The following is a 13,823-nucleotide window of genomic DNA, read 5'->3' as shown; positions in this document are numbered from 1 at the left end:
CTAAAGCTTTTACAACTGATGCTGATCCACCTATAAATATGGCCACTTAAAGTAGAAAAACCTGTCTATTGCCTGTCAACAATTTCTATTTTCAATTTCTTTTCAAAATCCACCAGATTGTTTTGAACAATAATTGGCAGAGACATCCTGGCATAAAGGCCTTTTAAGTTTATATAAAGTATGAAGATTCAAATCAAATATTGCTACAGTTACTGAAAGTGGAAAAAAAACGTTTAAGCAAGCTTTCCAAAATTTGCGACCAGAATTCGACCAAATTTGACAGAAATCATTTCAACTTTTAGACTTTTGAAATGTGTATAAATGATGCCAATCCAACAAAAATTTAGCCATATCAAAACATGAAAGAAAAGATTTCTCTAAATTCCTAAATCTGTTAATGCTTAACTTACAGTAAACCTTTTGCAGTTAGAGAGCTAAAAGACTATCAGGTCAAGACACTTCAGCAGTACCAGATGATATCCAGTATGAACTTCTGAGACACCAACCTGACACTGTTCTCAATACACAACTAAACTTTAAAAAAGATTTGGGAAACTGGTAACTTTCCAATTTCATTTCAAGAAGCCTAGGCCGTGAAAAGACCATACTTATATCCTTCTAACTACTGTCTCCTATCACTGACATGTTGTTTGCATTGAACAAATGGCAAATGAGAGACCCCTCTGAGTCCAATAAACTGTTATCACCTTCACTCTGTTTTCTGATGCAATAGAAGCACAGTTGACCATCAAGTCAGACTTGAAGCATTTATTACTAAAACTATCTGAAAGAAGAACTATCTTGTATGACTAGTAGAAAGCTTATAACAGCATAAAGAAGTACACATTATGAATGATCTGTTCAACCTAGGTTTGAAAGGGCACCTGCCAATCCTTGTATCCAAATTTCTGAAAGCTTCTTGGTATCCTCAAAATATGGGTGCATGTATCTGTCACCCTTTGCAACGTCAAAATTAGCAACATTGTGCAATACCTTCACCCAGGAGCTGACTTCGGATGATATTTTGATGACAATAAATGAAAGAGTGTGCATGCTATTCAATCTCTACTACTGATCAATTTAAAAAGAATTCTGAAGTGTGGAGAAGAAAATGGGCTCAAAGTTTTAAGTCTATAAACCATTTTTATCCAATTCATATGATTACACAGAATTCATGATGAGCCCAAACATCATCTTAGTGGTTTTCTTACCCCTGTTGTGAAAACCGAATTTTGTGGGGACTTATTTTTGAACATAATATAGCTTTTTCTAATGTATATTAGAGGCCTCAGGGATAAATGTAAAAATAATCCCTTGGTTTAGTTCTAGTCATGGCAAATAAAAAAGACACATCTTTTCCTGACTGTGGATTGATTGTGTATGGATTAGATTCTAAATCTCACCTAAAAATGCTTGATCTGATAAACAGTCAGAGAACTTGGACATATGGAATATCTCATTCACAAAACCTCCATGTTGATGTAAATGAACCATCATTTTATTTCAGATGAACAAAATTTAGCTCTGGAATATATTGCTAAACTGTCCTCTAATTCATCTAATCTCACATACATCATCTTTAGGCCTCGAAATCAAACCTTACATAATCAGAAATAAAATTTCATTCCAAAATTTGGCATACAAACATTTGTCTTTACCTAGAAGCAGCAAACATCAGTGTTGAAAATATTTCAAAATTCTGTATTCCCAAATCACCAGGGGTAACCACAATAATATTTGATTTTCGTGAATGTAAAACATCCTTAGCAAACCCTCTCATTTTTCAGTCTAACTTGAACGTAATCAGAGCCTTGTGTCATGGCTATGCATCATGTAAACAGACAGTTTGAAAGATGGTACCATCTCAAATCACTACTTTACCAGATTACCCCTCTAATTTAAACACTGAAATTACAGCAATACTAATATCTTTGAACTACATTTAAAAAGGCAAATTCTGTCATCTTTTCAGATTCCCTTTCAACACAGAAAGTCATATAAACCTGAAACTTAGAACTCGTTAATGTTTTAAATCATACAGAAACATGATTTGTCATACAGTACTATAATGTACTGTTGCCAGCCTAATCATATTGGTATTAAAGGTAATGATAAAGCAGTCAAAAATGCCTTGCAGTCACCTGTTTCTAATGTGAATTTCATATGCTGACTTTTAAATATTATATAGAACAAACTTCAATATGGCAATTAAAATAGGTGAAGTGAAAACTTTGCTAACTAGTTTGGGAACATCAAATCCACTTTTGGAGAGTGGCATTCTTTATATAGAACAGATCAGAGATGAGGTGGTTTTGTACTGATTGCATACTGGACAAACATACCCCACTCATGCACACATGTGACAGGTAAATCTTGACCAGAGTGGATGCCCTGACAGAGGAACAGATTCTTGTCAAGAGTGGGAGACAATTATTTTAATTTGAACTCGATTAAGAAACTTTATGATGATGTACCAAAAGAGAAAGCTTGGAATTTTTGAGGGAATGTAGTTTATGTAACATTTTGATGATATCATTTTAGATTTTATGTTTTACTTTTTTGTATCTTGTACATCTTTTTCTAAATTTTAAAATTTTTACCTTTTAATTTTTATCATTTAGTACTTTATGGGGTTTTGTTTTGAAGGCTTTATCTTCCTTGATTTTATTTGCAATTCTTTTATTTAAATTTTTAGAACTTTATTTTTAATCAGTACCATATACCCAGTTTTATGCCAACATGCCATTAAACCTACAACTACTACTTGATGCCATTAAACCTACAACTACTACTAGATGCCATTAAACCTACAACTACTACTTGATGCCATTAAACCTACAACTACTACTTGATGCCATTAAACCTACAACTACTAATAGAAAAGATCCACCATCAACATGGTCACACTATTACTAAGAATAGAAAAACCTTTAAGCAACTTATTATCCAAACTGCTACAATGGAATTTGACAGAAAGCATATTGGTACAGAGGGCTTCCAATTTCATGCCATTAATGCTGAACCACCATAAAACATGGCTGCCATTACTATATGTAAAGAAAGCTTTAAACAACTAAAACTATGCCAAACAGAATTTAATCATATCTGACAGCATACTAGCCTGAAAACCATGATAGCCTGAAAACCTATCTGATTAATACATATGGTTCTGACCCACCATCAGCAATGACAAATAAAATGAGAAAACCTTAAAACAACTTCTTCTCTAAAACTGTTGAATAAAATTTGACCAAACCTGAGAGAAGCATACTGGCTTGAAAAGTTTGATTTCTTTTTACAGATGATTCTGATCCATCATTAAATTTAGTTGCTGTTACTAAAAACCCAGAAACAATGCAAAGAACTTTTTTCTCATAACTAATGAACAGAATCTGATGAAATTTGACAAACAGCATCCTGGTAGTAAATGCTTTAAAAATATACAACTGATACTCATCCACCATTATATTTAATTGCTAATATTATTAAATCAATTTCATGAAATTACCAAATTCTTTAGAAATTATTCGGGCATGAAGGGTTCTAAATTTTTACAACATTGCCAACATGCCATCAAATATGATGGCTGTTGTTACTTAAATAAGAATTTTTTAAAAATAATTTCTTCCCAAGAGTCCAAAATGTATGAATGTATATATGTATGTATGTATGTATGTATGTATGTATGTATGTATGTATGTATGTACATGTATGTATATATGTATGTATGTATGTATGTATTTATATGTATGTATGTATGTCACCTCTGTCTGTGTGGGTTTGAGTCTTGGGCTCGGCAAATGTGGATATGTGAGAAAGCTTGCCGGTAGCTTCTCGTGGGTCGGTGGTTCTTTCCGGGGTTTTCCCGGTTCTTCCTCCACCATTAATACTGGCCGCCATGTATAGCCTATCTTGTGCTGAAAAATGGCATTAAACCCTATAACAACAACAACATGTATGTATGTATGTATGTATGTATGTATATATGTATGTATGTATGCATGTATGAATGTATGTTTAATAGCACCTGAGCAAAATAAGTGGATTTCATTTAGGACCAATCAGACATCATAAAAAGTCATTTGGTGAAAACCCCTGGCCAATGTGACACTTCATAATGGAAAAATAGCAATAACAAGATTTTCAAGATGGCTGAAATGGCAGTCTTATTGCAGACTTGCACCATTTTCATTTAGAACTAACTAGACATCATAGTACGTCTTTTACTGAAAACCTCACATTGATATGACCATGTTCTAAAGGAGTAGTGATAACAATATTGTCAAAATGGCCAATTTGGTGACCATATTGGATGTCCAAGCAGTACCATTTTCATTTAAAGCTAAACAGAACATGGGATGACTGTGTGTATGTAAATTTTCATGGCTAGCAGAGTTAAAAGCTCCTTTACAGGTTTTTGTAGCCTCTAGGTTTAACAGAAAGTGTCCTAACTTGGATGTATGAATAATACTGTTCTCCCACCAGACTTTGACACAAAGCATCCTGACAAGGGAGCCTCTCAGTATTTGATAAATGATGATGATGTGCCATCAAATAAAAAACAAAGCCAAGAGAAACTTTGAAACATTTGTTTTCATAACTTGCAATCAGCAGTACTGGATGAAATTTAAAAATAATGCATTCTTCTGACACAGATTTCTGCTATTTGGCAGATGCCAGTGAGATAGGTGATCTCAGGTCCAGTTCGGCCTCTTGTTAGTAATGGCAGCTTTACTTGATGGTGAATTGGCATGAATTGCAAAAATTGGAAGCTGTTCACGATTACTATTTAAATTTGGCATACAAATTTGGAGCAGTTTTTTTAAATCAAAGTTACTGAAAGTTTTTTTTAATTTTAGTAATAGCAGTCATAATTTATGCCATGTTCACATCATTTGTTTGAACTTGAAATTTCTTGATACAATGATGCCCTCCAAAAAATCTGGTTAAATATGGTCCTTTTTAAAACAGGAAATGCTGACAGATGACTCACAATGGATGACATGCAACATGGGTCCTATTGCAAGGTGAGCCAAATACTGATACCCCCTTCCCAACAAAAGTAAATTCAAAAGTCAAGTAACTGCAATAGAAATAATTTATAGATAAATATAACAGGACAAAGCGTGTATGAAATGATGTTGTTGTTGTTGTTGTAGGGTTTAACGCCATTTTTCAGCACACGATAGGCCATATATGGCGGCCAGTATCAATGGTGGAGGAAGAACCAGGGAAAACCCCGGAAAGAACCACCAACCCACGAGAAGCTACTGGCAAGCTTTCTCACATACCCACATTGGCTGAATCCGAGACTCGAACCCATGCAGACAGAGGTGAGATGGCAGTGGTCCGTAATGGACAGCGCTTTAGACCACTCGGCCACTCGGGGCCCCTGTATGAAATTAAAAATATTATTATATTTGTATGTGAAATATGTGTGCATTTTCTGCAGGGCAAATATTTTTAATAAAAAAGTAAGACAAATCTGAATATGTCCTACATTGGCATGAAAATCCTAGAACACATTATGATGTGTGAATTAGTTTTTGCAACACTGTGTATAACTCCACCAAATAATGGCTCCCTGGGATACACTGTGCTGGGGTTGGTCTCTGCTACACTATAAAAGAACAAAAAATAATGACTCCCTGGGAATCACTACACTGTTACACTGCATATACCTGTGTCAGACAAATGACTTGATACTCACTATGCAGGAATTAGTCCCTGCTACAGTGGATATAAATGTCCCAAATATCAAAGACTCCTTTCTTGTAACAGTGAAAGAAGCTTATTTATGGACCAGATATTACAGAAATTGTAGTCATTAATGATCAAATTTAGTATCATTTGAATTAGACAAGAACGAAGACAACATTAATGTAGATTTTATTTCAGTACATTAAATATATTTCTAATTAGGGCTTTGCAAAATGCACCATTTCAGAAAAATAAGATCCTTACAGATTTTCTAACATTTGCCTGTTTTCTATGCATAACTGTCTTTTTCAAGCTAGGTAATAGATCATCAACATATGAACAAAAATGTACCTATTAAACTGCACTGATTTGTCTTGAGTAGTCTTTGTCCCAAGGACACACTGATGCAGCTGATCCAGACTGACATGGGTAGGTATTAAACCCATGAGCCATGGATTGCAAATGGAATGATGGATAATTTTGACTGGCAGGGTCACATCAAAATATCCCTTTTTTCAAGCATGGGGGCATAAAAAACAAGCAAGTTTTTTTCTTCTTTTATCATAAAGAACCAGTAATTTATTCAAATTACATTAACAATTATCTATGATGTTAATTAGATTCTTTAAGCTCAGACAGGTACAAGATACTGACATTTCTGTTAATAAATATATCACAGCAGTGAATGCAATTATGTTACTTTCCTATCTTTGAAAGATAATAGATGGATTTATCTCAAAACTAAATATGACAATTGGATCATTTCAGATCAGATTCCATGAAACCAAATATCCTAAACTGTAACTTAAAAACTGTGGGGTTAGCTCAATGAAGTACACTGCTAATAAATGTTAAACATGTACACATTTGCTACTCAGGGCTATTCTTTTAAAACTTACCTGGGACCCAGGGAAGGCACTTTTGATGTCAGTACTCACCCATAGATCAATTTAGAATTTTCTTATCCTTTTAATATGAACTCTATGAAATTAAAGTACACTGGCATACATTATTTTTAAAAATGCCTTTCCTGGGTACCATGTATGTTTAAAAGGAACAGTCCTCATAGTAAATGATGGTAATTTATTGGTCAACTAAAATTCAAAGATTGAAAATATTTGTACTATTGAATGTGGAAAAACATTCTTCTTGTGTGTCAAGCCATCACATTGAAAGCCCTCCACTTAATTTTTTGAAGTTATAGCCTTAAACATAAAAACATTATCCTCCTGCTATCATAACATATTAATATTCCAACTAACTATTAAGACTAATTAATTAATATTTAAACAGAAATGGTTAAATCAGTCTTTAAAATAGCAGAACCTTTAAAAAGTGTGAATAAACAATGACAGGGTAACATCAAAGTGCAGTGAGACAAATAGTGTGTGGCACTGGCCACATTCAAATTTATTATGAAAAATTCTGACATTAGAGTGTGGACAAAAGAAAGATAATAATTTTGCTGTTATGAAGACTACTCAGTTTCTACAAGAATCAGACTGCAGACAGTGTATTTGTTTTGAGATTCACCATCCTGCATAAAGTTTAAGTACTTCAAAGAAATAATGCCCTCGCACTTTATTGTTATAAGTGGTCTAAAATCTAAACTTGAGGAAACTTCCTTGTAGTTGTATAAAGTTTAACTGACCTACACAGATCACGAATGGAAAGAACAAAACAATGGCTTTTATGACAGGATGACCCTTATGTGAAAATAACTGCCACACGAGACCACAACAGCTGAATGTAACAAACAATTTGCTGTTTTGCTGAGTACGGTCAAACCAGCCCTAATGATGACCTTTATTTAACAGTCACATGGTCTCAATGGCCATTGCCATTTCTCCTCATGGAATTTCTTCTATAAAAGGCATGCATTAAAAATAGTCACCTGCTTTCAGTCAATGGCCAGATGTTTCCTAACAATAGTGGTTTTCTAACCAAACAATGGATTCTTGTTGATTTTAGCTGTCACTTGAGAATACTGACCATGCAAATGGTTGCTTTTCTTTTCCATAAAAAGCATCGTTTGGGTAAAGACATGTCATGTGAAGTGATGTGGAAACATGTTTTGTCTTGCTATATTCACACTACACAAGTCATGTTATAACTTTAAACTGGCTAATCTCTCCATTTTTAATTTAAGAACTTAAGAAAACCACAATATTCTTATGAAAATTAATTGTTGCAGTAAGTACTTGAGGTAAATCAACATTCTCATAGACTTACCCACTCCACCCCACCCCACTTTTGGAGGATGGGGGTACTTGACATACTAAAATGTATTCATCAGAAAAGAATAATAAAGAATTAATTTTACACTGATTTGGATTTAGTTTGTAATCTTTTCTTACATATTGCTGACACTGCTCTCAAATCCAAACTTCCAATATGAAAGTAACTGCTCTGGTGGCGTAGTGGTTAGAGCATTCGCCTCAGATGCGGGAGGTCATGGGTTCGATCCCAGGCCGAGTCATACCAAAGACTTACAATAATGGTACTAAGAGCTGCCTCGCTTGGCACTGAGCATTAAGAGGTTAGTGTTAGGACTGGTCAGCCTGGTGTCAGGATAATGTGACTGGGTGGGACATCATGCTACATGTATGCAGCATGATGCCACAGTGCTACACATCACTATAAACTGCCACACTGCAGACATCATATCGATATGACTGAAAAATTAATAAAGCTATGTTAAAAATCCAAATTAAACACACACACACAGACAGACACACACACCATTATGAAAGAATGAATTCACAATATCTGGATTGATGTCATTTTTTTGTTGCTTTACAAAAATAAACATACTCTTATCCCAATTTTTTGCCTATCCCATTTTTTCCTCAATCAAGTTTGTTTCCCATCAGTTCGAATGCTGACAGTTACTGTTGCATATTAAGTTACACTATAATCTGTTTTATTGAAAACCTTGCTTTTTTCTAGAAAAATAAAATGCATCAAGCTCAGCCCAATTACACAAATGGAATTATCTGTGATTAACCGTAACTGTGAAGATGTATTAGATGATATTAATTCAGGACACTATGGATGGCAATATACAGAATATTTACTACAACTATAGCATTTTTGTTCGCTCTGTATCCAAAAGCCTATTCGGAATCATCATCCTACCAGACATCACATGGTAATGCAATATGTTAACAAGAAAGGGAAGACTGACTGTTGGATAAAACTGATTTCTGCATAGGTCTGACTGTACACGGAATACAACTTGCAGCTATTCTGAATAAATTACTTCTTGTACTGAAGAAAACAATCTTAGTTTTGTACATAAAACATAGGGTTGTTCAGGTAAAATATGCTTGGGATCCAGAAAAGGCACTGTGAATGTGGATTAGTCACCCAAAGATGCAATTTAGAATTTTGTATCATTGTCATCTTTGTACCCTTGTTGCACATATTTTTTCAGAAGTGCCATTCTTGGGTATCATGTTTAAATGGGACAGCCCTTACAGATATTATCATCAAAGCAAAATTATTAATGATATTTAACAATAAAAAAAACAAACAATATATATCAGATAAAAATGGACGGAAAGTGTTTAAAATAAGCAAATTACTGCATGAATCAAATGGATGGAAAGCTTTTAAAACAAGCCAAAACATGCATGATTAAAAATGGATGGAATGATTTTAAAACAAGCCAAAACTTGCATGATTAAAATAGGATTGAATGATTCTAAAACAAGCAAAATTTTCATAAATAAAACCTGTGTAAATAACAATTTTATCACTGCAATACTAACAGGAATATACTAAACACACTGGAATGTTCTCAACGATTTCCAAACTGGAAGGCAGAAATAGAGGATATTACATGACTGGTCGTTTCAAATAAAATTATAGCAACAAGTCAAATAAGTAAGCCTCGGCAAGTACAAGACTGACATTTTTCAAAGAGTTTCACAAATTTCATTCAAAATGATAACAAAGGCAAAGATTCTATTTACTGCATGATGAAAAATATTGATTTTACTTGATCAAACCACCGAACAGTAGTGAAATGACTTAAAATACATTCTGATGCCTTGGTCATTTTGCCTTTCCTTTGCATGATATAATGATGTCATTTGCACTGTCATAAGGTGTCACATGATGTAATGATGTCATTTGCACTGTCATAAGGTGTCACATGGTGTAATGATGTCATTTGCACTATCATAAGGTGTCAATACACATGTTACATATAAATTATGATGTGGTTATATCAAAATAAATAACACAAACATGTGAAGGCTGCTCTAGTAAAACAGGGAAGGTCCTTTCAGTCTGGATTAGTCTTTCATAGCAGCAATTTAGGATTTTGTATTTGCATTCAAAGTCTTCAAGTAATCAGATTACACTGGCATATGTGTTTTAAAAAAACTGCCTTCATGGGTACTGTGTATTTTTTTAATGGAAGAGACATGTTAAAAGAAACTATTTCTCATTCTGTATGAGGATCACACGGTGCTCATGTTTGTTGGAATAGTCAATATATTACAAATTGACTAACCTAAGACAAAAAAGGTGATACTTAAGTACATGTGCAAAGAGCTTTAAGCATTTCTGCTTGAACAAAACAAATAACAAATCTTTGCATTCTTTACCACACATATGTAAATGTATGAAATACATAAAACAATATAATTTAACTTTACAATGCAATATCTTGATATTTAATTAAGGGGAAAAAAGCTATTTTCGAAACGTAAAAAAGAAAATTTCATAAAGAAGTAATAAGAAATATATTTTATTAATACAGGTTGTAATACAAAATATTTTACAGTTTTAATGGCCTTGTAACAGATGCAGTATTGTTTCTGACAAAACTGATCAACTAATACAAGCTGTAATGCTAATTATGACTAATGACATGAAACTCTAAAATGTACATATACAAGGTATATACCTCTACATTTTTATAAAAGCCTTTCATGTGTTAGTTGTTCAAACAAATAATTAGCACTAATATGCTAGAGAAAAAAATTCCATTTAAAAAAGAATAAAGTTGATTACTAAGAAAGAACAATTTCATGACTTACCAAGAGTTGCATGGGTAACAGAATTTCAATGTAGAACATAAATGATTTGAATTTTTAATTATTTATAGCATGGAGGGAATTAGTTTTGGTAGAACACACTCACTGCAATTAATATATGTAACACATCAGCAGCTACCTAAATTAATTATTACATATTTACAGATATTTCAGCTCTCAATGAACACATGTCAATACAAAAACATTTTTAAAGCAAGTAAGAAAAGATATAAGTATCCATGAAAAATATATTATGTCCATGTTATGTAATAGAATTTTCATTTAATACTGGCAGGTGTTGTCTACTTCTACTACAAGACTTCTGAAAGTGATTTCTGCTTTAGAATTAAAAAGTTTAATAATGTTGAACATTTCTAAGGCTTCATAGCAATTTAGTCCAAGTATAAAATGAAATAATTGCAGAACATAGTAGTTGTATCTTACATGCAAAAAGTGATATAATGTACAATACAGTGAAACTCTGCTACATTATGCTTCATTATAGCACAAAATGAAGAATAAAGCAAAATTATCCAAAAATGTTGTGTTATACTGACATTTAGAACATTATGCATTTATATTTGCCAGAAACAAATATCACTATTTTATTTGTACCTTTAGAAATATGCATAATTTTAATTAAATTTCTAAATTGCATTGCTTCATCTCTGGAAAAACAGAATCATAATCAAAATGTCCATTTTCTTCCTCAAAAAAAGATTTTTAATCAAGATGTGCAGTTTTTCCTTTAATGTTGTACACATTGCAAGCTATAAAAAATAATTACATAAGTCCCTGATTATGCACACTTCCCTAGCTATAACACATTGTTACAAAAGTTCCCTGCATTTGCAGAACAGATTAAAATCCATACCATAAGTTATATTTTTGCAAGGCATTTGTTTTAATGTTCAGCTCTTTGTTTAGATGTCTCATATGGGGTTTAAAGAATTCAGGAATTAATATCCCATACATACTCATTTATAAGTCGAGTTCAACTGAAACTGCAATGACCCATATATGCCATTGCAAAATTTTGCTAGCAGATTAGGGTCTATGCAGTTTGCTAGAAGTAAACAGCACAACAAACAAAACGGACTCTGATCTGCTGGTGCATAATGCAATGGGAAATCAGAGCCTCTGTTTCCTTCTGTTTTACTTGACTTTTAAGAATGTATTTATGGTAATTGTGTCTTATACATCAAACTGTAATGAAGCACCAGAGGTTACACAATACTCAAATATAACATTCTTGAACACCTTAGCTGTATGCTCATTCATGAGCTTGCACTTCATCTGACTGCTATTCAGTCACTGTCTCGGACTCCAACACAATTTCAACTTGACTCCCAGGAATCAAATGGTCAAAGAAAAATGTCAGCATCTGATGAGACTGAAATATAAACAAAAAAATTTAAAATAGAAACCCCTCCTTTTCTAGAAATTATTCAGCTGTATTTCTGTCGATGTTTGATGGAAGGATATTTGAAAAATCTATTTTCATGCATCTAGTCTGTTGGTCTCACTAGCTTACTGTAGATGCTGACTTTTATTGTCATCTGCTAATGAAATCTGACTACTTTGCTTTTGGTGCCATTTTGTTTTCCACCTGCCATTTTACAAACATCTGCTTAATTTCCACTTCTAAACTGCTGCTTTAGAGGTTCATTTAAGAAATTATTTTAGTGGAGTTTATGTATGTAATTCTGTGCATGCTTTAACGCTTGACTTATTTTTTTTAAATCTCTATGATTGTGGAATGGGTCTATATTATGTTTTATGTCCATCTTGTATGTGCATACATTTAAAAGAAATTATATGTGGGTCAAGAAAATGTAATTTTGTTTGAACCTTATGTATCTACATAGTGGTATGGTATGTACAGGTCTCCCTGGTTACAATGCAACACTGTCAAGGGTCAATAACTGCCAACTGCTGTGCAACACCAGAGATAAAAAGCTCAATGAAGGTGTTATATGCCTGGGGTGGGGGACAGGCAATTAAATTTTTTTAATGATTGTATCAAAACGTGCATGAGTGAAAATTAAGATATACTGAAAATTTTGTTTTCTTAAATCCATTAAAATGCATCTGGTAGATCCATATTTCAAAACAATTTTTTAAAATATGGAGAACATTGTTTTTAAGAGGTTGTAAATTTTCATGTTTGGTTCACTTAGTGCAGTAAAGGCCCTTTAGAGTTTGTATTTAGTTAGAAAACCAATATTAGGAGTAAAATATGTTTCTTCAAAAATATTTATCAGAAGTACATCCACTACCTTGTAAATTCTGCCCTCCCAAGCTTGTTTTTAGCATTGGAATGTGTTTATAATCTGCCCTCCTAGGTTTTAAGTTGGACAAGAGTAATCTCCTCTTGGAATGGTGCCAAATTCAATTGATACTTCGATTATGACTGGAGCAGATATGCAAACTCTATCAGATTTTAAAATGTAACAAAAGGAACAGAATGCCCATATTATGATTTAGTAAGAATTATCAGAGAAACATATTTTGCTCCTAGATTGGTATTATCTTCAAAGAAACTACCCATCCATACTACACAGGCAAAACTGGTCAGAAGTGGAGGGAGTTACATCTTCTTACCACTGAGAAGGCCCCATCTCCAGTCTCCTAATGCAGACATGCTAATCTTAACAAGACTTTCTCAGTTGTACATTCTATATTTTTCTATATGTTAGACCAATTTTCAGCAAGGTCTAATAAAATATCATGTACTGATATTATTGACTTGGAAAGGATGCTTTCAATTAAAGTTAAAAAATGTGATATAATGTAGCAAAGACAAACATTATGTTCAACTAAAAAGCTTATAAAGTACAAAGAGATCTTAATAACCTCTAATACTGTTTCAGAAAGTACAGTTTCAAACTCATTGGAGTTCCACAGCTTCTTTCTACATCTCTCAACTTGATATGATCATTGGTTTAATTTCATGAGGCAAAGGCAATCATCTCTCCTGCAATGTACTCAAATCAACACAACTCAATGTTCAATAAAAGTAACTGCCGCTTTCCTGTTTTCTTCGCAAGAATCCAAATATTCATTTTTATACTT

At 33.2% G+C, this 13,823-nt stretch overlaps 1 protein-coding gene across 2 annotated transcripts in view; it reads right to left on the bottom strand.

Moving 5' to 3' along the window:
• Window positions 1-5,873: 5,873 nt before the first annotated feature.
• Window positions 5,874-13,823, bottom strand: part of LOC149793756 (dynein axonemal assembly factor 8-like) — an 82,921-nt gene continuing 74,971 nt past the window's right edge. For both annotated transcript variants that reach the window (XM_089967740.1, XM_089967741.1), the window contains exon 27: window positions 5,874-12,141. In XM_089967740.1, coding sequence (XP_089823866.1) covers window positions 12,052-12,141 — 90 coding nt within the window. In that variant the 3' untranslated portion in view covers window positions 5,874-12,051. The remainder of the gene's footprint in view (window positions 12,142-13,823) is intronic.

This window comes from Sinohyriopsis cumingii, chromosome 8 (genome assembly GCF_028554795.1).
Source record: "Sinohyriopsis cumingii isolate HCF-2022 chromosome 8, ASM2855479v2, whole genome shotgun sequence".
Lineage (NCBI taxonomy): Eukaryota > Metazoa > Mollusca > Bivalvia > Unionida > Unionidae > Sinohyriopsis > Sinohyriopsis cumingii.
This window is presented reverse-complemented; position numbering and strand designations above follow the sequence as displayed.